The sequence below is a fragment of the Miscanthus floridulus genome, chromosome 1 (genome assembly GCF_019320115.1).
Source record: "Miscanthus floridulus cultivar M001 chromosome 1, ASM1932011v1, whole genome shotgun sequence".
NCBI lineage: Eukaryota > Viridiplantae > Streptophyta > Magnoliopsida > Poales > Poaceae > Miscanthus > Miscanthus floridulus.
In genome coordinates this window covers 174040739-174063661 of record NC_089580.1, presented here as the reverse complement: position 1 = coordinate 174063661, position 22923 = coordinate 174040739, and the positions used below count along the sequence as shown (strand labels likewise).

The following is a 22923-nucleotide window of genomic DNA, read 5'->3' as shown; positions in this document are numbered from 1 at the left end:
GCTGATGGATCGATCAGCCAACTCTCTGAATGAAAAGAAAATATAGTATATATAATAAATGTACAAGTGGCTTTCCTGCTTACGCCCTCTCCTTGTATATTGGCTGAACCACCGGTCACCTGATCCTTAGAGGGAGGGGAGGCACACATATAAGTCATATGATGATTGGGGGACGTTGTCATTTTTTTTTGGTCGGAATGTGGGGGCTGGTGGAGTAAAATAAGAGGGCCATGGCATTGGCATGTGAGACAATGTGGCTTTGTTCCCAGTTGAATTATCGCTCTAACAAATTCGTTCATCAGTGCTTTTCTTAATTCAGAGTCAATCAACAATTAAAGTTCTTGGCTGTGTGCGGCTTTAGAGGCCGCCGGAAGTATTCCCGTTTACTAAAAAGAACAATTAAAAGTCCTGATTCCGACATTGCAATTGAACTGCTGAATTAAGCCCGCAGTTACTAAAAGACTTCCCAGTAGTGGAATAAAGTAAAGGCCTTCAATGCTCAACCAAAAACGTACTTATTTTGTAATTATTTTAGAACGCATGTTAAGTGCGAATTATTTTCCATGCGAATTGCCTATCTTTTTTCTTTCGACTAGGCATTTTAGTGCAACCCAATATTCAGTAATTAGAGGTTGAGTTCTTGGGATTCTACCATTGACATTCAAAATTTAGTTTTTTCTTGATCTTCAGGCAGTTTTATTTTCTAAGAAGAAGCTTCATGCAGATTATGTACTAGTAATATTACTGTGTTATTATCATTTTCTTTCCAAAATGGAAAGATCCAAGTAGAGAATGCATATATATTGCTGGTATGGGACATAAGGAAGACCCCAGGACCGGGGCCATGGCGCCGGAGCGAGGTTCATGAACCTAGCTCGACAATGATTGGTCTGTTGGGCTGAGAAATAGACGATCGAACAGTTGGCGCGGCCTGGCGGGACGAGAAGACTAGGAATGATGAACGCTCGCAAGCTTTCGTCGTCTCATCAAAGTTTGCGAAAGTGTTAAAGGATCCCTTGAACTAACCCTTTTTCAAATGCCCGCTTTTGTTGCCGCTAGACGAAGCAGCAAATGAAAAGAGCGCTCGTTGTTCGATTCTAAAGGGCAAAACAAAAGTGTGCGCTGCACCACAACTGTAAATACTATAAAATATGGGCTGGGCCGGCCGGCTCTGCTGCAGCCTGCAGGGAATGCCTGCCCGTTGCCACTCGAGTCCACTGTCGTTTTTCTCCTTGAGGAAAGTCACATGAAGCCATGATGGAACCTCTGCTGGGATTTGCGAGTAGTGTGTGTGCCTGACATGAGGGCGTCCCCAACAACGCCGGTAAATCGCCGGCTGAGGTGTACGAACAAAACAATAAAATACTAACTTAGACTGCACAGCTAATGATGTGGGCCACAAGAGCAGAGACCAGCGATTCTTGGGGAAGTGTGCGAGCCTAGCGACGAGCATGTCACCAGCGACGAGTTTTCTTATGATTCTCTCTCATCCACGTCAGAGAATAGCTAGTTCCTAGCTGATTGTTGGGGACGCCCTGATGAGCAATGATACTGCATGATCTTAATTTATCACTGTACTAGGTTACTACTAGCAAATCCTAGACACGGTTGATCGATCAGCAGCAGCTGTTGCATTGGTGCCGCGTGAATGCCGGCTTTGTTAACCAAATCCACTTAACTGCGTGAAGGATCAGCTTGTAAGCCTTCGATTTAATCGGAGGATCGTATTGCAGGTACGGTGGCGTACCGATCGATCGAGCTCAGGCCGGCTCGTAGTGCGCGGTGCTGCTTTATTCGATCGATCTGGCTTCAACTTTGTTCCGATGAGATTGAAAACGTGCGCGAGAGAAGACGCAACGTTCATGTTGCTAGCCGGCCGGCCGGCCAATCACATGTTCATTGCTGTAGCGCATGCAGCTGCGGCCGGGGCGGGGGAGTGGAGGCAGGCACACGCCTGTAGAGACGCGCCGCGGTCGCCGGCCGGCCGCGCGCGGCGCCGCGCGGCGGACAGGCGTGCATGGCCGCTCGCTTCGGTGTCGACGCGGCCGGTCGGTCAACGTGCTCGTACGATACATCCCCGGCTCATCAGCTAGTTAGCTACTACAACATGCATGCACACGCACACGCGCACGACGAGGGGAGCTGGACTAGAGATCGAATACGTGCGCTACACGACGTCGTCGTAGTCGGCCCGCGCCGCGCCGCGCCTTGCCGGAGACGTACGCATACGTCGCCGCGTCGCGTCGCATTCATATAGATAGCACCACGTACGACGCGGCAATGCATGTGTGTGTGGCAGTCTGGTGTACGAATGAGTGATCTATCGTCGAGCTATACTACTTCAGTCTTCCGCAGCAGCTAGCTGGCCCTGGCCGGCAGGCTTGCGTGCGTCTACAGACGCTTCGGATCAGGACTAGTACAACACGATTTCCCTGAGCACCTGAGCAGGGATCGGAGAGGGAGCTGCAGGTAGCGCCAACACGTCAATCCTCTTAGCTATTCTCAGCTGATTGTTTCTAATGCTGATAAGCCAGCTGAGGCTGATTTGAAACGTCTCTTGCTCATTCGCGGACGCGTATACTTCACCGACAAGCTAAAGGGCTAAAGCCTCCGGCGCGCCCGCGTGTGTACGTATCATCTATCGACGCTGCACTGCTGCAGTACATAGTAGCACACGTACCGGCTTGTATGTTTACGAGAGGAGATCGATCAGATCCCAGGGGCAGCTAGCGCTAGTACACGTACTGCTTACCTTACCGCAAGCTGGCTGGCTGGCTGGCTATAGCTATGCTTGTGCGCTGACTTGTGCGTGGAAACGGAGCTCGGAAGGATCAAGCAGCCAGCCTGATGATGAGTGACCGGTGGACGCTTCATCTCTGCACAGGGATCCGCGATGCCCAACACGGATTCGCCAACCCCAACATCCTGCACGCGCGCGCGGATGCGCCGATCGACACAGGCAAAGTCATCCTTACATGTGTGGGTGTGACTTTGTGAGTGTGTGACCTTGTTCTTGTTTTCAACTAACCTCCTTTGGAACCAGCAACGACTACAAGACCTGCATCCGTGCGAGAGCCACTGCTCTTGCAGTTTTTTTTAACCTCAGCTCTTGCATCATCCACATGTACCGGCATCTTTCTTCTTTCTTTCACACAATCACACTACAGGTTCGGTTTTACCGGTAGCAGTACGTAGCACGCACGTACACGTGACGATTGTACGGCTGAAATGATTCTATACGGCTTCCAAAGTCCATGTTAGTAGTACTCCTATATGTTAACGTTACTGCAATAGACAGCAGGGCGGTCGATCCGCACGCAGGCCAGTTGGTGTGTATTGGTAACCCCGCATTATTGAGCAGAAATTAAGGTGCAGGTTACACGTGACGATTGCACAGAGAAGGAGAAACAACCAGATCGATCAGCAGCAGCATACAGTATGTAGTAGTGGTCAATTGGCTTCGCTAGCTGTTGCACGCGGTGTGGCAAGATCGGAGATCGCGATGTGGCTAATGTGTGGCTGTGGAAAACCTGTTTGGTCGGTCGCAACTTGCCGCTGGCCGGTATATAGGACAGTGAGCCGCTGGGTGCTGCCTAGCAATCTCCCCCAGGCCCCAGCTAAGATCTCACTTTGAAGATCTACAGTATTTTCACAGAGTATAATCATCAGTTAGTCACTTGACGCCAACTTGGCTGGATGCTCATCATCTGTAACAGTAGCGGCCAGTCTGAGATTGCCTGTGGTTAACAAGTGTTGCTGCAATATCCAGGTGCAAGCTAGCTGAACCACCTTAATTAGAGAACAAAAGAATAGTGCCAATACGCAATCCATTTGAGATAGCGCTCGTCCTGAAATCCTGCAGAACCACAGGCTTCCACGCTGCCTTTTTGGCGTTTCTCGCTTGGTTCTTGGTGTTTTTCAGCTAAGCGGCCAGGCAGACGCGGACGATCAAACATTACTACATTAGCGTCCCGCCCGCAACATTGAGCACAAGGCGCTGCGATTACAAAATGCACGCAGGTGGATCGTGCGTGTGGATGGAGCCGGCCGCAAAGCTTCTGCTGATTTTGGTATCGAACGGCCCGGGCATATGCAAAAGCTCGCGCTTCAATCATTTGCGCGAGGCGAAATCCGTAGCATGTGGCGGCCGCCCCGGATGCTGTACTTGCGCAGGTTTTCTTTCACCGCCTCGCATGCGGAAGCGGAATAAAAATGAGGAATCTTGCCATTGAAACCCAACAGAAAATGGGGGAGCGAGCTGCGCGCGCGCGAGGCCGGCTGATATGTGAATATGCGCCTCATGCAAGCTGCAGGGGTGGGCGATCACAGAATCTCGAGGGTGGACGGCGCCGGAGATCCCATGCATTGCCAGCGTCAGAGGCATCATTCCATGTCCGAGCGTAACTTATTAGGGCCGGTTTGCAACGCGGAAGAAATTATTTGGGTTAATTTGATGCATGGCGAAAGCTCAGCGGTTACGAGAGCTGCAGTAACATAGCCTGGGTTCCATTCTCCGTGGATGCGCCGGTGATGTGCTTTCAATGGCAGACGACGTCCGCAGAGGTGACTACGGTGACTTATTTTGCAGGATTTAACGGCGTTGTTCTTTTAATGGTAGACGATGTTTTCGTCGAGGTGCCTGCGGTAACTTTGTTAATCTCGAGGATTTGCCGACTCTATTTTCGAAGATGCTCATAGGTGTAGGGTTTACGTGTGTGCGTACATTGTGAGTGTCTACGCTATACTGTGCAATCACAAAAAAAATTGATGCTTGCTATTATTTTTTTTGCGGCCGTCGGCGTGTGCTCCAGCGGCCTTTACGTAAGGTTGCATGTGTTAACCCAGCATGACAACTACCCTAGCGCTTCTCTAATTATGTGTGCCGCTCCCTCGCATCCCGCTCAATTGGCAACAGACTCACCTCCATTGTCGCTTGAACAGGGGCAGGCACAGGTCACGGTGGCGCGGACCGCCCCCTCAGGGGCTGAAGCATCTATGGAGGACGGGGCGGGGTATCCATCAGGCATGGGTCCGGCCGAGCCCACGGCGAATGCTGACCAGCTCAGCACGCCGTCACGAGATGGTCATTCGGCCGAGGACAACGACAACTCCACCGCACGCCACCTCAAGAGCTTCACCAAACGAGTGCTGAAGATTGACTTCCTCCTAATTCGTCAGCCTCCCAAGCAATCGTCGCCTGCTAAGCCGATGCTCTCTTTGTGAAGCAAGTGGCTGGCGGTACCAAGCCTCTTTTGGGTGTCTGTTTCCAAACGAGGTGAGGTTCTAGTCATGCAGTGTATGAGCTTGGCAATGGGCCTATCTACGAGGCCTACGAGGGGCTCTTCGACGTTGGGCTAAATGCTTCCAACGTCGAAGCACTAGGCGTGCTCTTCCTGGATGTCGGCGGAGACGCAAGCCCTTTAAAATACGAGATTGTTTTTTTCCCCTTGAGTCCTATATTTTCAAGTGGAATTCATGTGATTCACGTAAAATTTATCGTCAGTTCCTATAAATCCTGCGCTCAAATAGACCCGTAAGAGCTAATTGGACGGGTTGGTTGGATGATGAGCTCTGGTGTCGCACAATAATTTCCGTCCCAGAGTTGTTTACTACTCCCGACTTAAAGCTAGGCAGATGTAAAAGTTGGAGGGGGAGAGGACAAGCGAACAAGTTCATTCGTCAGCCAATTGAAAGGTGTCGCGTTTGGTAGACGGGGGCATCATTCAGCACTAGAATTACGACCGGGAATTGGGGCTTTTACCTACTATTATTCCTCAAGCCTGGCATTAGGCGCATTGCAGTGCGTTTGTTCTGTTGGAAAAAGAATTAGATTGTTCTTGACACGCTGACACGCACCTAAGCCACAGTGAACAAACGAGCCATATGCCCATATATACATGCATGTCGCCTAACCTAACTCGGTGCATCTGCATTATGCTGCGCCACCGTATATATTCCACGTACGTACTGGAAGTTGACCTCAGACTCGGAGGTAGGAATGAACGACGATATTGCCGCAGAGTGTGGCACACGTACGCGGGCATTACCAGTATACTGCAGATTAAATCTGCCAAAGTACTGGTGCGTAGAGTAGTTGTAAACTTATAATACGAGATCCTCGCATACATATAGCTTCATAGACAAATGCATAGGCCGTATTTTGGAGCAGGTGGTAACTGTCATTAGTTAATCTAACAAGCTAACCGGGGTTAGTAGTGGGGCCACGTGTTCCAAATGACCTCAATCATTTTTGCTTTGTCTGAAAATGCCCTCTGAGATAGTATAGTAGTGTACAAAGCAAAAAAAAAAAAAAAAAAAACGCCGAGTTAGGATTAATAAAGAGGCTACCAATGGGATTGACCTGAACTGTGGACTTAGTGAACTGAGATTTATTAAATTAAAGATGGAATGGAGGCTACAGTCGATATCTGATAGGATCTTCATTCGGCGCGGCTTGGAAGCTTCAATCCTTGCCTCCTTGGGACGTCGACCGATCCCACTTGAAGCCTCGAAAGACGGATGGAGCTAGAGTACTCGCTAGCAGCTAGGTGATCGATCATTCGATCATATGTCGATGCCGGCGATGATGCCGATCCCGCGGTCGCGGCCGGGCCCCGGGCTCGTGTGCGAACTGCGAACAATATGCAACATGTCAATCATGCGTGCGACTGATGATCTCGATCTGTCATCGGAGACTCTATTCGGGAATCATAACAAAGTGGAACCTAAACCCGTAGAAAGCTACATACTCCTCCGCGAGTCAGATCACGGATCGGCCGTCGGCGTCGCCTCGTCCCATCGTCCCCCGCTAAAATTTTAAATTTTAGCAACTTTAGCTACTAAACGGCTAAACAAACTGACTAAAAAGAACTAAAATAATTTAGTCACATTAGTCACCCAAGAGCTAAAAATAGGCTAAAGTATCCGGTGGACAAAGATTGCTTCTTATTATTGCTGATCCTCCACCCTGATTTGAGCATTCATTAGAGATAATTTGGTTTTTGTTGAACTACTTTAATAGCCTATAGTTATTTTTAGTCACTAGAACCGGCGACTAAAATTTAGTTATTGGTTCCGGTAGCTATTAGTTCTGCAGCGAATGAGCAACAGTTGATGTACGCAGATCGGCCGCGCCGCGGGAACGAACAAGCCCGGCCAGCCGTCAGCATTTGGCTCTTACCTTATGGCCTTGTTTGGATGCAAAAATTTTTGCAAAATAGTTACTGTAGTGTTTTCGTTGTTATTTGACAAATAGTGTCCAATCATAGTCTAATTAGGCTTAAAAGATTCGTCTCGTGGATTTCGTCTAAACTGTATAATTAGTTTTATTTTTTATCTATATTTAATGCTTCACGCATACGTCCAAAGATTCGATGTGACGGGGAATGTGAAAAATTTTGCAAAATTTTTTGCAAACTAAACTGGACCTATCTTCAAAGCTTGGAGGAGCTATAGCTAGGCAGCTACTACTACTAGTAGGCAGTTTGCATGACTGTACATCGTACGACTTCAGTTGTCGGTAGCGTGAAGACCGGGCGGTCGACCGAGGTGCAGTGTGATCCGGAAAAGTGGCCGGACAAGAGTTCCTGTGGTATGCTCATGGCAGAACTGTGGTCGACTCTGAGGACCGACCGAGGGTAATAACAGTAACAGCCGACGCCGATCTAGAATGCTGTGTGGTTCAACGGTCAAAATGTCTGACGTGCCGGTCGATCTCTCCAGGGAACCTGGTTCGATCGGTTCATCGGCCAAAACAAAAGAGAACGTGCCTGTGCCGACCCTGCCACCCTGGTAGCTGCTTTCGGGCTCTGCTCGGATACTTTGGACACTGCAAGTATCCAACTCTTAGACCATCAAGCATTCAAGCATCAGGAATAAAAAAAAAAGCGTTCAAGCATCTGAAAATCGCAATCTAAAAAAAACATCTGCCGAAAACGAGAAGTTCTCTGCACCAAGATTTTAAGCGCACGTAAATGGAAATAAACCGCGTCCGTCCCCTGTAACAGAGACGGTGAACTGCAGAACACCATGGGCATCTCGAGACCGTTGCGGACCCGTCTCTGCGGCAGGCGGCACGGCCCACGCGGCTCCGCTCCCGTCCTTCTCACCGACGCCGGCCTTTATAAGCACCCCGCCCCGCGCAGACTCCACTCGACTCGCATTCGTCCGTCCGTTCATTCCCCCCTTCCCCGCCCGTCTCACTTTGCATGCACATGGAACTAGCGCCGCCGCTGCCGCCAATGGACGTCGCCCACCACCGCCACGACCCCGCGCCCTTCTCCCCGCTCTCCTCCGACGCCGCCCTCTCCCCGCACTTCCCTCCCGCGCTCGCGAACGCCGGCCCCGGCGCGCTGGACCTGTCCTTCACCTCCACCGCCTCCGCCTCCACCTCGTCCTTCACCACCGCCACCACCTTCAGCGCGCGGAGCTCGCTGTCGCTGCCGTCCTTCTCCTCCTCCACGTCGCTCTCCCCGCGCCCGCACTCCTCCTCCGCGTCCCCGCATTGGGCGCACCTCGCCGCGGCGCGCGCCGCCACGCCCGACGGCGTGCTCCGCCTCGCGCACCTCCACCTCGTCCGCGAGCTCGGCCACGGCCACCTCGCGCGCGTCTTCCTCTGCCGCCTCAAGAGCTCCCAGCCGTCGTCCCCGCTCTTCGCGCTCAAGGTCGTCGACCTCCGCGACGACGACCCGTCCCGCGTCTCCCACGTGCTCGCCGAGTCGCGCGTCCTCTCCTCGCTCGACCACCCCTTCGTGCCCACGCTCTACGCGCGCCTTGACGCGGGGCGCTACGCCTGCTTCCTCATGGACTACTGCTCCGGGGGGGACCTGCACGCGGTGCTCCGCCGCCGCCCGGGCGCCCGCCTGCCCGTCGCCGCCGCCAAGTTCTACGCCGCGGAGGTGCTGCTCGCGATCGAGTACCTCCACGCGCTCGGCTTCGTGTACCGCGACCTCAAGCCCGAGAACGTCCTCCTCCGGGGCGACGGCCATGTCGTGCTCTCCGACTTCGACCTCGCGCTCCCGGCGTCCGTGGAGCCCGCCGTCCGCCTCCGGCAGGTGCGGAAGCAGAGCCGCCGCAGGAGGATCAACACCCTGCTTCTTCCATCATGCTTCTCTGGCCCCCGCAATGGCGGCGACGACGACGAAGAGGAGATCGACGCCAAGGAGCGGTTCGAGTTCGTGGCCGAGCCGACGGCGGCGAGCTCCAAGGACTGCGTGGGCACACACGAGTACCTCGCGCCGGAGCTCGTGAGCGGGAGCGGCCACGGCAACGGCGTCGACTGGTGGGCCTTCGGCGTCTTCCTCTACGAGCTCGTCTACGGCCGCACGCCCTTCAAGGGCCACACCAAGGAGGCCACACTCAAAAACATCCTCTCCAAGCAGGTGGCCTACCTTCAGCTCGACGGCGAGGCCGCCGATGCCTCCCAGCTGCGGGACCTCGTCGGGCGGCTGCTCGAGCGTGACCCGCGCCGCCGCATGGGCGCCACGCGCGGCGCCGCCGAGATCAAGCGCCACCCGTTCTTCGCCGGCGTGGACTGGGCGCTCATACGGTGCGTGGCGCCACCGGTGGTGCCGGACAAGGACGCCGCCGCCCCCGCGGGCGGTGACGGGAAGGCGGCCAAGCTCGGGAGCTGGAGCAGCATGAGCAGCAACTGCAGCAGCAAGAAGCGGAAGAGCAGCAGCTTCGGGAGGAGATCCAACTGCGAGGAAAGGCAAGGGGTTTTCCGCAAGCTCATGAGTTGGAGCCAGGAGAGCCGATCCAACAAGATCAAGACGACCAACAGAGTAAAATGAATGAAAATGAAGTGTCCTTTTGTTGCTAGTTTGGTGTGATTTTTCGGGGGTTGCTGGGGTTTCGTTTTGTGCCCGGCCTTAGGTTACTTAATTTGTTAGTCTACTAGCAGTACATGTATAGAGTCAGTGGTGTGGATCGTGGATTTGATCGAGCTGTACAAATAGCGAGGCGATGTATATGTCACTGAGTTGATCAGTTGACAAGGTTTGGGCCATGTTCAGGCATGGAGAAACTTCATCCCTTGTTTAGCAGTAAAAAAGTTTAGCTCTCCTTTTATGTTACATATGCGTGCCGTGCTGATGTGGGAACTGGAAACCAAAGTGGAGATTCAGTTCTGATAATTTGGCTGACTGACTTGTCACTACTCCTACATGTCAACGTCAAGTTCCTCTGGCATATCTGTCATACGGCTTGTTCGCAACAGGGTGACAAACTCCTTTTGCCCGGGGTAAAACGATGCAAATGTTTTGAACAGATCGCCGTAATTAATGCTAAGAAAACAAACTCGGAGCTTGATTTTCAGACCCGTGTAAATACTTTTTTTACACAAATCTGTCTAGTAATTTCAGGATAAGGAGCTATAGCAGACTGCTAGTACTCTCTCTAGCTGCTAGCTTATCGTCCAGATCCAGGTGTCCGTCGCTTCCAAGGACGGAAATTAAAACGAGGGCGTCGTCACGTCACTTGGCGGCCGCGCGCCTCGACGGCTCGGTATGGAACGGCGGCCCACCAGCGCCAGAAACCTACAAATTTCAATCCAAAAGCACACAAAACCACTTCAAATTCCTCGATCTGAGCCCCATCGCCCATCGGCATCTCCTGCTGCGCGATGCCCAAATCAAATCACTGGCGACGGCATTAATATCTCAGCATGCATGTCCGATCGATCCAGAGAGAAGAAACCACGACACGATTTCTGCAGCTCACGCTACACGCCGTTCGGTCGCGCTGGCGCTGCGATCTGGCGAGTGCTGTAGCGACTAGCGAGCGAGGGGAGGCGGCGCATGCATGGTACGCGTCCCGCGCCGGAGGCGCACGAATCGCAGCGCCTGCGGGGCGCCACGCCGCCACGGCACCGCACCCGCCGCGAGGTCCCAGCGGCATCGGCCGGCGCACAGTGGTCGATTCGGCGACGCGGGCGCGGGAGTTCGGCGGGACGCGATGCGAATAACAAACTTGCGAAAAGTGGCTTGCCAAGACTGAGAGGGATGCCATTGCCATGCCAGCGGGAGCATGCGGATATTACAAGGAAAAAGCTCGAAAAGAGGGGGGCAATTCTGCCTTTGTTTACTTTTGCTCGCTTCTATGCAACGGACGGACGGAATGCATGCAGCGCCCGGCCGTACCTATCTTCTACCTTTGTCTTCGCCTGATGCTGGCTCACTTTTCGTCTCAGTCGCCTGAGCGGAGCGAAGCACGCGCGGCCTCAAATTCATGCGTGCATGCGAGTCAGTGAAGGAATGTGCGCTGCGCGCACCAGTTCACTCCAATCACATTATATGATACGCCGGCGTCCAGACTCGAGAGAATCTGAGGCTTTGAGAGGATGCTGCCAAATTCACAATCGTTGCGAAATGATGCGTGCATGGATCGTCCTAGCATGTTGTAGGAGAGTAGTGTTGGGCCGATGTCTGTTGTATCGGAGATGGGGAGCAGTGTTGGGCCGGAGTCGGCCCTCCCCGAATTGACAATCACCAAGTGTCAGACGACAGTTGAACACGTTCAAAGAACATCGGTTGTCGCACGGATGTAAACAAAACAATGGGGGTGAAGTTGGAATCTGAACGTACAGTACCGTAGAAAAACAAAAAACTCATCGGTTTTAGATGCTCACCTATTGTCAGAAACTCTCGGTAGGACGTAGTAGGAGTAACAAACAAATCACGCTCTCGTCAGAAGTACAGCTCGGACAATTTCTGCCCATCGGTTTCCTAAAATACAGGTACTGAATCGTGGATTCTCTACTCACGGTCGCGCGGACAGGCGCAGATTGGGCCTGTCGAAATCCAGGTGCATGCATGCTGCACGCCATGAACCGTAACTCCCCCCCATGGCTGCAGGCTGCAGTCACGAGCTGCGCGCGAACTGTGCCCGGCCGCGTGCAGTGCAGTACCCCACGACGCACGCAATAATCGAGTGGGGCAGATTCAACCGCCGGCCGGCTCGCTGCTTCTGCTTGCTTCGGACACTGGATCCATCGGCACGCAGCCTGTTCGTTTGCCAGTAAACGATCGTAAATTTCTAGTCAGAAATAGTGTTTTTTTCTCACACCAAACCAGCCAGCAGTAAATAATCAACGATCGTTTACGGCCTCCCAAACAGGCTGACGAGACACGGCCAGCGACGCGTCACATGCTCACGAGTCGCGAGCCCTCCCAGCTCTAGTGGTGGTACTATTCTCATCAAGCCATCCCCACGACGTCGTAGCGCGTGCTAATCATAATAAATCATATCGTATATGTATATATATGATAATATGAATATGAATGACCCTCCCTCCGTCCTCGTTGCCTGAAAATTACGTATTTCCTTTCCTTCTCTTCGTTCGTACCTCCGCCTTTTCTTCTCAACCCGGAATGTCGTCTTTACCGGCACCACATTCCGTCGCCTTTTGGACCAATGCAGGCCGGGCTTTATACCTTCAATCTCGATCCTGATGCTTTGCTTGCTAACGTATAGACACATAGCGTACCTTGTTGATTCATCATAAAAAAAATGTATACATACAGAAAACCTTAACGACTCACCCGCGGTAACAAAGTAGTTTTGACAAGGACGGGAGATTATAATAATAATAATAACAGAGAGGACGTTGTAGGTGTGCGTATACAGAGAGAAAATAGTCTTTGGGTTAGTTCTCTGGCAACTGGCAATGGCATGGTCTGCTGCTCACACATGGACTTTCATAGCATAGCATACCCCAGCTGTATTATATTCGATCGGGATATATATTAGAATAGAGCTGATCGCAGCAATTTAGAGAGCCGTCCACAGCAGCTGATGAGAGAAAAAAAATAAAGTAAAAGAAGGAACTGGTTAACAAATTCTGTACCGTTAAGCACGAGGGAGCATCACGATCTACTAATAATTCAGTGAGCATTATGATCATAAGCAGCAGATGACTTAATGCAGCCAATTCTATATTCTATTCTGTCTATCCCTCTGGGATGCGCTGCTACCTGCAAGCAAAGCGCCACTGCCATTGCCAATCTGCCATTAAGCATGCATGCATCTAATTTGACACGGTGATCCGAGACGAGATTCCCCCCCTAATTTGACATTCATCTAATCATTTCTCATGGGACTGCGCCAACTTGACATAAACATATCGGGCCTTGTCTTGGCGCAGGACAGCACCAGGACGTGCTACCTGCGTGGCTGTGTGGGTTAGTTGGATGGATGTTCTAGCCAGTTCGTTACGCGTAATTTATTCAGATCGGTAGACTTGGATCGGCCGGGAGCATGCATGCTAGCTGAGCTTGTCCTTCCCTGCCTGCCTGCCTTCCTTTGGTGAGCATGAACGATTTTGCACGTTGAAACAGGTACGTCTGCCCCTGATCATCTGTGATTTAGGAGGGCCTGATGAGATGGGTGTAAAATTCAGCCACCTGCTGGAATTATGAGTACCAGTACTTTGTAGCGTAGCAATTGTTCTGTAACTGCAGCTATACGTACGACCTTATTTCCGTAGCTTGTTTCCTTGTGTCACTAACAACCAGATTAATTGGTCATCTCGCAACAGCAAAAAAAAAAAACGGTGCGAGTTGAAAGTTGGGACTAACTGGCAGCTACTAACCGACCACCAATATTATGAGCATGCCCCCTCAGGCCTCAACTGTAGTACAGCAAGTTCGTTGAGCGAGCTGGGGAAACATGATTAGCTAGCAAGCCGCAACCATAGGAATTATGCTGCGGCGCCAGGTATAACTGAAGTTGACATCTGTCCGTCGCTCTCAACGCCATGCATGTGTGCGCGCGGCGCGCCTAACCAAACAAGCAGGACTCTCACGAATTAGATTATCTTCTCCTTGGGTAGCAGGATTAACTTTGTGACAACCAGGTGCGGTGCAACGCCGAGGAGGGGGCATGATTCAGCTCGTGTCAAGAAGGCCTGAAGGGTGAAGATTGACGACCAGGCGCGGGCACAATACGGGCCTGACAGCCAGCACGATCTGTATGCTCAAATGTGTTCTCCATCGCTCTGGTTTCTCATTTCTACAGCTTTGGAATGAAAGACGCGCTCGAGGAAGAACAGGCTATGGCCTATGGGCACAAGTGGATCCCATCAGACTGAGCAGTCACCAGTCACTGAGGAAGGGCATGCACATTTAACTATACATTAGTGAGCAATTATTAGTGCATGTTGGTTTCTGCAGGACCTACTAAAATTTCTGTCACATCAAATATTTAGACACGTACATGGAGTATTAAATATAGACTAATTATGAAACTAATTGTACAACTTGCGACTAATTTGCGAGATGAATCTTTTAAACCTAATTAGTCAATGATTTCATAACGCGGTGCTACAATAAACATATGCTAACGATGGATTAGTTAGGCTTAAAAAATTCGTCTCCCAAATTAGCCTACATCTATATAATTGGTTTTGTAATTAATCTATATTTAATACTCCTTATTAGTTGTCGGTGTTTCGGAACCGGGGGTCCCTCAACCAACGAGTGAATTTGTGCTGCGTGCCCCTAATCCCGGATGGTGATGCAAAGAGACACAAGGTTTATACTGGTTCGGGCAATCGAGGCCCTACGTCCAGTCCGAGAGATCGATCTTGTATTCCTTGCACCGGAGTGCTCGTAGTAGGGGGTTACAAGCTAGGTGAGAGAGGGGGTTAGCCCCAGGTCTCGGCGAGGGTGGTGCGGGATGTTTGAGACGTTGTTCTCAAACAGCGTAGAAGTGTGTGGTTCTATCGGTGTGTTCGTCTTTCTGCCCGTTCCTCCCTAGAAATGGCCCCAATCCCTCCCTTTTATACTCTAAGGGAGAAACTGGGACGTACACATATTGCTACCTAACGCTTTATTAATAGAGGTGGCGTGTTCGAGCCCTGTAGCCGGCCACTGTTCGTGGCATGGTCGATGGAGTGCCCCCGTCCTTGTCATGCAGAAGTGATGCGCCTGTCGTACTTGGTTTTGGGCATAGTGAGGCTCCCGTACAGCTTGACGCAGGGCATGGCGGACGACGTGCTGGTCATCGCGTGACGGCGTCGTGGGGGGCCGTGGCTCTGCAGATGCCGAGGCCGAGCCATCGCGGGGGGGGGGGGGGGCGACGGGCATGGATCCTCAGGCTGCCGAGCCCCTGAGGCTGACTGCCGGGGCTCTGAAGGGAATTATTGGTCCTGGGTACTGGTTCCGAGGCCACAGTAGCCCAGACGTGGCTCCCCATGCTGCGTTGTTCTTGGAGCAGGAGTTGGCAGCACAGTGAGGCATGGGCGTCACCCACGCGCATAGTGGTTGGCACAGTGGCGGGTAACCCCTGCCCAGTACGGGCGACGTGCAGGTCATCGTGTGATGACGTCGTAGGGGGCTGCGGCTCTGCAAGTGCTGAGGCCGAGCCATCGCGGGGGGCCTGACGGACATGGATCCTCAGGCTACCGAGCCCCCGCAGCAGACTGCCGAGGCCCTGGAGAGAATTATAGGTCCTGGGTACTGATTCCGAGGCCACAGTAGCCCAGACGTGGCTCCCCATGCTGCGTTGTTCTCGGAGCGGGAGTTGGCAGCACAGTGAGGTACGGGCGTCAAGCATGTGCATGGTGGTTAGCATAGTGGCGGGTAACCCCTGCCCAGTCCTGCCTCCTGTCCCGTCAGTCGTTCTGCTGTACTGTGCCGAGCATGCGGCTGATGTCAGGGGCAGCAGTTGGCTGAGTTAATGCGACACGACGTTTTGTCAGAGGGACGGGAGGAGGAAGAGGCAGCGGAGTGCTCCCGTGCCCGCCTCGCGCGAGACGGAGGATCGGTGGCCCAGCCGAGGCCTGCGACGAGAGAAGGGGTCGGCCGAGGCCTTCGGTGGGGGGTCGCCCGAGGCCAGCGGCGAGGGGGCCTCGGGCGAGTCGGAGAATTGCAGACCTCGGCGAGGAGGCCTCGGGCGAATCGGAGATTTTTTGGCTGAGACCCCGTTTGTCTTGCTAGTTTTTGTTTAGGGTCTGAGCCGTTTTCTTTGGTTTCTGCTTAGGGTACCCCTTTTTACGGTATCCGACAGTAGCCCCCGAGCCGAGGGGGGAGTGGAGGCACTCCCCCTGAGGTTCTGACGAGAATCGGCCCTTGATAGTTCCTGTCGGGATGGTGTTTTCATACTCGAGGTTTCAGTGGGTGCGCGCGAGCGCACCCGCCGGGTGTAGCCCCCGAGGCCCTGGAGGAGTGATTTCACTTCTCCAGGGGCTTTTTTCTCTTTCGAGTGAGGAGTTTACATTGTGTTTGCCGGGCCCGTGGGTGCGAGTTCGGATCGCAGGGCCTCGACGATGCTGCGGGAAGAGCCCCTTAGCCTCCGCCTGGACCGAGAGGGCCGTCAGGGGTCCACCCGGCTTTTTGTACGACCCTCGCGCTTCCTTTTCGCTCGGAAGGAGGTTTTGTATTGCCGAGCCCCCTCGTGTGCGAGCCCAAGTCGCTGGGCCTCGGCAATGTTTTGCAGGAAGAGTCCCTTAGCCTCTGCGCGGAGCAAGAGGGCTGTCGGGGATTCTCCTGACTTTTTGTTCGACCCTCGCGCTTCCTTTTCGCTCGGAAGGAGGGGTGGAAGATGCCACGCTACCCTCGGTGGGCGCGAGCGACGGCATTTCCGGTGAGCTGTTATCGGGTAAGTCCGAGTGGAGGCCCGTACCCCGTTCGCTGGGGGTCGGCTAGCGGTCCGGAGACGCGCTCCAAGAGTACCGGAGGGTTTCTCTAGTGGGTGCCGAGGCCGTTCGCTGGGCCTCGGTGGCTCGGTGCCTCCCTACGGTGGGATCCCATTCAGAGACCTCTCTGCCGGTCTCGGACACGACACAGGGCGTCCCAAGCGTTTCGCTTGCTTGGGCCTCGGCCTCGTATAGGCTCGCCCGTAGTCGTCCCTGACTCTTTTGCCCTGGGGCGGCTGTCGAAACCCCTGGGGGCCCAGCCTTCGAACCCCTGGACCGTAACGGGCTTGGTTCGCTTGTCTTTATCTCGGGTGCAGGAAGAGCCCCCGAGCCTCCGCACGGAGCGAGAGGGCGGTCAGGGGTCTTCCCGGCTTTTTTGTCCGTCTCCCTCATGTCCTTTTCGTTCGGACGGGGGCTGTTTGCCGAGCCCATTCGTGTACGAGCCTGAGCCGCTGGGTCTCGGCAAAGTTGCAGGAGGAGCCCCCGAGTCTCTCGCACGGAGCGAGAGAGCGGTCAGAGGTCCCCCTGGCTTTTTGTTCGCCCCTCGCGCGTGAGGGTCTGTCGGCCGAGGCCCCCTCGGGTGCGATCCTAGGTCGCGGGGTCTCGGCGTCTTTTGCGGAAGGAGCTCCCTATCCTCTGCACGGAGCGAGAGGACCGTCAGGAGTTCTTCCGGCTTTTTGAACGACCCTCGCGCTTCCTTTTCGCTCGGAAGGAGGGTTTGTATTGCCGAGCCCCCTCGTGTGCGAGCCCAAGTCGCTGGGCCTCGGCAATGTTTTGCAGGAAGAGTCCCTTAGCCTCTGCGCGGAGCAAGAGGGCCGTCAGGGATTCTCCTGACTTTTTGTTCGACCCTCGCGCTTCCTTTTCGCTCGGAAGGAGGGGTGGAAGATGCCACGCTACCCTCGGTGGGCGCGAGCGACGGCATTTCCGGTGAGCTGTTATCGGGTAAGTCCGAGTGGAGGCCCGTACCCCGTTCGCTGGGGGTCGGCTAGCGGTCCGGAGACGCGCTCCAAGAGTACCGGAGGGTTTCTCTAGTGGGTGCCGAGGCCGTTCGCTGGGCCTCGGTGGCTCGGTGCCTCCCTACGGTGGGATCCCATTCAGAGACCTCCGCCGGTCTCGGACACGACACAGGGCGTCCCAAGCGTTTCGCTTGCTTGGGCCTCGGTCTCGTATAGGCTCGCCCGTAGTCGTCCCTGACTCTTTTGCCCTGGGGCGGCTGTCGAAACCCCTGGGGGCCCAGCCTTCGAACCCCTGGACCGTAACGGGCTTGGTGCCCAGTTCCTTTGCCTGAAAGGAATCGGGTGGAGGTTACCTCTCTCCCTGCGGTTAGCAACGGCAGGCGCGCCTTTTGAGGCAGCTTTTTCGGGGAGGTGAAACGGCGCCTGCTGCTGCTGCGGTTGGGCGCGACGTGGCGTCAGTCGACGGGACGTAACTGCACGCGCAATTAATGAGGAGGGAGTGGGCGGTAAGACCGGATCTGGATAACCGCGCCGGATTTTCTGGGGGAAACTTCCCCGATTTCGTCGCCCGGCGGTTTCGACTCGTCCCTGCATAAATACGCAAACAGCCTCGCCCTCTCCCTCCTTACCTTTTCCGCGTTCGCTTTTGCTGCCTCCGTGCCATTGCTGAGAGCATAGAGCGCCGGGGAAGAGAAGGGCGAGGGCGAGAGATCGAAAGAGAGAGGGAGAGAGATTACCGCCATAGCAGCGTCCTCCGCCGCGCAATGGCTGGTGGTCCCGTCATCCTCCCGGCGGATCCCTGGGAGCGGTCCGACGTCACTGATGAGAAGCTGCAGTCACTCGTGGAGGCCGGTCTTCTTCGCCCGATCACCGACCCCGACGAGCCGGAGTGGATTGCTCCGGGGGACGAGTCGGAGCCGAGGCCACGCGACGGTTACGTGGTGAGCTTCGTCGTCTTCCATGAGCGAGGCTTCGGGTCGCCGGCGGATAGCTTCATGCGGGCACTCCCGCACTACTATGGCGTGGAGCTGCACAATTTCAGCCCCAACTCCATCGCGCAGGCGGCCATCTTCGTCGCCGTCTGTGAGGGGTACCTGGGGATCGCTCCCCACTGGGAGTTGTGGCTCCATTTGTTCCGAGCGACGTTCACCTCCAAGCCGGGGGGGACGAGGGGGGCTCGGAAGGCGCAGAGGGCCGGCGGTTGCACCCTTCACGTGCGCCAAGACCGGCAGTCCCTCTACATCCCGGCCCAGCTGTCAACGTCCAACCGTCGTTGGTATGACGGCTGGTTCTACCTCCGCAACGACGGCGGAGGACTTCCCCCTTATACCGGGCGGGTTGTAGAGAGTCAACCGGAAAAATGGGGATACGGCGTCGTCAAGGCCGATCAGCCTAGGCTGGAACCGCTCTTGAGGGCCTTGGGGAAGCTGCGTGACCACAGCCTTTCGGCGGCCGTGGTTGTGGCGGCTTTTCACCGCCGGAGGGTGTTGCCTCTGATGGCCCGGCGGCGGCGGCTGTTCGAGATGACCCCGGGTGATTCGATCGCCGGTGTCAAGATGTCCGCCTTCGCTCTTTCCGACGACGAGACCCTGCGTCGGGTGAGAGAGGCGGTAGACGGGAAGCCGAGGCTCGATGACTTGACGCCGTTCCCGATGCGCCCGTCGCGGGGGTATGTCTCGCTGGTAAGTTGGATGTTGTCGAGGCTTTCGCGGCCTTCTTGTTTTTCGCCTTTTTGGTCTGTTGTCTTACTTCGTTGTTCTCACAGGGGATAAGAGACGTGCGAGGCTCCCCGCCGCCCGTTCCCAAGGACGCCCGGCGGCGATCCGTGAACAGGGCGCGTGCCGAGGAGGAGAAGAAGAAGAAAGATGCCTAGGAGGCGAAGCGCACGAAGAAGATCCTCGCGCGCGAAAAGCTGGACGCCCGTCGCCGGCGCCAGAGGCTCGACGGTCTCCCTTTGGAGCCGTCTCCCTCGTCGTCGGTGTCGGATTCTTCGAGCGACGGCGGCGGGCGCGAGGTGGGGACGGCCTGCCTGGAACACCTCCCCGACATCAGGGAGATGGTTCCCGGGGCGCCGGCAAGGAGCCTGACGCCCCTAGGAGGAGGAGGAGGCGTCCCGGGGCCAGTGGCGGCCCGTCCCGGGGCCGAGGCCGACACACCCGAGGCGCAGGTGTCGGAGGAGCGTGCCGTCGGCCCGATGGGTTCGACGGTGGTGGAGCGGGTGACGGTGGGGGCGACCCCATTATCTCCGCGAAGGGTCGAGGAGGTGCCGGGGTCCGACGGAGGCCAGCTGGCGCTGGTGGACACCGAGGCCGCGCTGCTGCCACCACCGCCGCCGTTGCAGAGGAGGCAGGCGGTGTCGAAGCGGTTGCACCCCCGTTCGCGGTAAGCGTCTTTTCTGGTGGAGTCCGTAGTACTTCTTGTTCGCCCCTTGGTTGCATGCTGACCTTGGGAGTGTCCTTTCTTCCAGCCAGACACTTCTGGTGGAAGATCCTCCCTTGGCGCCCCGTAAGGCGCTCAAGGTGAACGTTAGCTCCTCCGCCCATCAGGCAGCGGAGGCGCAGGCTGGCGTGCGACGCGGCGCGGCGTCGGGCGAGGCTGTTTCGGAGGAGGCGGCTGCCCAGGAAAAGGAGGCTGGGGCGTCTGCTATTGCCGAGGCCATTGAGGGCGAGTCCGGAGCCCCCGAGACCTCCGACGTCAGGGCGGTGGACGCCGGGGCCATCGAGGTAGAGATGGTGGAGGCCAGAGCCCCCGGGTCCGTCGAGACCGAGGCGATGGAGGTGGAGATGGGGCAAATTTTGGCGCCGCCCCTGGTTCAGACGATCTCATCTGATGATTCCTCCCGAGGGAAGGAGGCGGCGGACGTCGAGGTGGCCAGTGCCGTGGAGCAACCTCGAGGCCATCAGCGACGGCTATGTGTTGCCAGAAGATGACGAGGAGGCTGATGCAGAGGTCGTGAGGCTGTTGGAGGCGGCCGAGGCGCCTGGCACTGCGTTGGCCAAGCTGTTCGAAGAAGAGGTGGTCCCTCCCGCGCCAGCCGCCGATCCTTGAGCTTCGACCTGGGCCAAAAGGGGCCGTGTAACCGGATTGAGTTAGTTGCCGAATCGTGATGTTTTTTTGTGGCCGTCGAGGCCCTTAAAGTATTTGCGTATGTGTGTTTCTTAACCGTTTTCCATTCTATTTCTAAGTCTGTGCCCTCTGTCTCGATCGCGAAGAAATCCCTCGGAACCTAAGCCGTCCTTCGGCGAAGGGTGGCGAGGGAGCTGCCGTAGCCCAGAGGCGTGCGCCGTTCTCACGACTCGGCCGGCCCTTTGGCCTCCAGACAAGCTTTTGGTCTCTGGGTTTCTTGCGAAGGTCTCGTCGGAGCGCGAGAGAGTTTGGCGTGGAAATTTTTGGAAAACGGTTGAGAAATGGTGTCCGGGACTTAGGGGGGTTCCCCCTTTTTAGCCCCCGAGGGAGGCTCGACTTTGCAGAGGCAGAGCCGAGTCTCCCTTATTGCGTTATAGTGACGTCGAGCCCCTATCGATAGGCAACCTCTCTGCAAAGAACTTCCTCGGAACCTAAGCTGTCCTTTGGGCGAAACGGTGGTGAGGGAGCTGCCGTAGCCCAGAGGCATAGGCCGTTCTCACGGCTCGGCCGGCCTTTTCGCCTTTGAGACGATCTTTCGGTCCTTAGGTTCTATACAATCGATTTGTCTATAAGGGGGTTCCTCGAAAGATTATAACAACTAAAGAACGCTTCTTTATTGTATTTCGAGAAACAATGTAAACAACGTTTGGAAATTTAAGGGTAGAAACGACGTAGCTGTTCTATGTTCCAAGCGTTGGTGAAGATTTCGCCCTTCTCGTTGGCTAACTTGTAGGTCCCGGGCTTCAGCACTTGAGCGACGATATACGGCCCTTCCCAGGGTGGGGTCAGCTTGTGGCGGCCCTTGTTGCTCTGCCTCAGTCTCAGCACCAAGTCGCCCACTTTCAGGTCCTAGCTTTGGACGCGCCGGGCTTGGTAGCGTCGTAGGGCTTGTTGGTACCTGGCTGAGTGTAGCAGCGCGACGTCTCGGGCTTCCTCCAGTTGGTCGAGGGCGTCTTCGCGGGCAGTGCGGTTGCTTTGTTCGTTGTACGCCTGTAGCCTCGGGGAGCCGTATTCTAAGTCAGTGGGGAGGATGGCCTCGGCTCCATAGACCAGGAAGAACGGTGTGAATCCCGTGGCTCGGCTTGGGGTATTTCTTAGGCTCCAGATGACTGACGGGAGTTCGGCAAGCCATTTCTTGCCAAACTTCTTTAACTGGTTGAATATTCTTGGCTTAAGGCCTTGTAGGATCATGCCGTTGGCACGTTCTACTTGGCCATTCGTCCTTGGGTGCCCTACGGCCGACCAGGCCACCCGGATGTGGTGGTCGTCGCAGAACGTTAGGAACTTGCGACCGGTGAATTGTGTCCCATTGTCAGTGATGATGGTGTTAGGAACCCCGAACCTGTGGATGATATCCGTAAAGAACAGCACCGCTTGCTCGGATTTGATCTGAGCGATCGGACGAGCCTCGATCCATTTGGAGAATTTGTCGATAGCTACCAGCAGATGGGTATAGCCCCCGGGTGCCTTCTGCAGAGGCCCAACCATGTCCAGTCCCCACACAGCGAATGGCCATGTGATGGGGATGGTTTGGAGGGCTTGGGCCGGGAGGTGCGTCTGTCGAGCATAGTACTGGCATCCCTCGCAGGTGCGTACTAGCTTTGTGGCGTCGGCCACCGCTGTTGGCCAATAGAAACCTTGGCGGAAGGCGTTACCCACGAGCGTCCGAGGCGCCGCGTGGTGCCCGCAGACTCCCGCGTGTAAGTCCCAAAGTAAGGATTGGCCAGCCTCGGTGGTGATGCATTGTTGGAGAATACCAGATGGGCTGCGCCTATATAACTCGCCGTCGCAGAGGACGTAAGTCTTGGCGCGTCGCGCAAGCCGTCGGGCTTCGGTTCTGTCAGCAGGAAGCTCTCCTCGGACGAGGCGATCAAGGAGAGGGACTCGCCAGTCCGTTCCTTGGTCGGCCTTGGGAGGCTCTACGTCAATCGCCATGGCCTCGGGCTCGGCTGACGGGGTCTCGGCGGCAGAGGGGGCCTCGGGCCCTGCGGTGGGCTCGGCCGATGGGTCCTCTTCCGTCGCCGAGGCGTAGTCGACGGATGGCTTGTGGATGTCTCTGGCGAAGACGTTCGGAGGGGCCGGGGTTCGTGCCGACGCCATCTTTGCCAGTTCGTCCACGGCCTCGTTGAACTTTCGTGCAACGTGGTTGAGTTCGAGACCGTCGAACTTGTTCTCCAGACGACGTACCATCGCGCAGTATGCCTGCAT

General features: G+C 55.4%; 2 protein-coding genes across 2 annotated transcripts; one reads left to right on the top strand and one right to left on the bottom strand.

The window, feature by feature from the left end:
• Positions 1-8178: 8178 nt before the first annotated feature.
• On the top strand, positions 8179-10018 carry LOC136502791 (serine/threonine-protein kinase WAG1-like). The gene has a single exon (XM_066498039.1). The coding sequence runs from the start codon at positions 8208-8210 to the stop codon at positions 9789-9791; it is 1584 nt and encodes a 527-aa protein (XP_066354136.1). The 5' UTR covers positions 8179-8207; the 3' UTR covers positions 9792-10018.
• Positions 10019-21801: 11783 nt separating this feature from the next.
• On the bottom strand, positions 21802-22923 carry LOC136502781 (uncharacterized; the record flags this gene model as incomplete). Its single annotated transcript, XM_066498029.1, has 2 exons — positions 22202-22923; positions 21802-22015 (listed from the first exon to the last, which is right to left on the bottom strand). Coding segments are annotated over exons 1-2 (936 nt in total), but the record flags the coding sequence as incomplete, so codon positions are not given.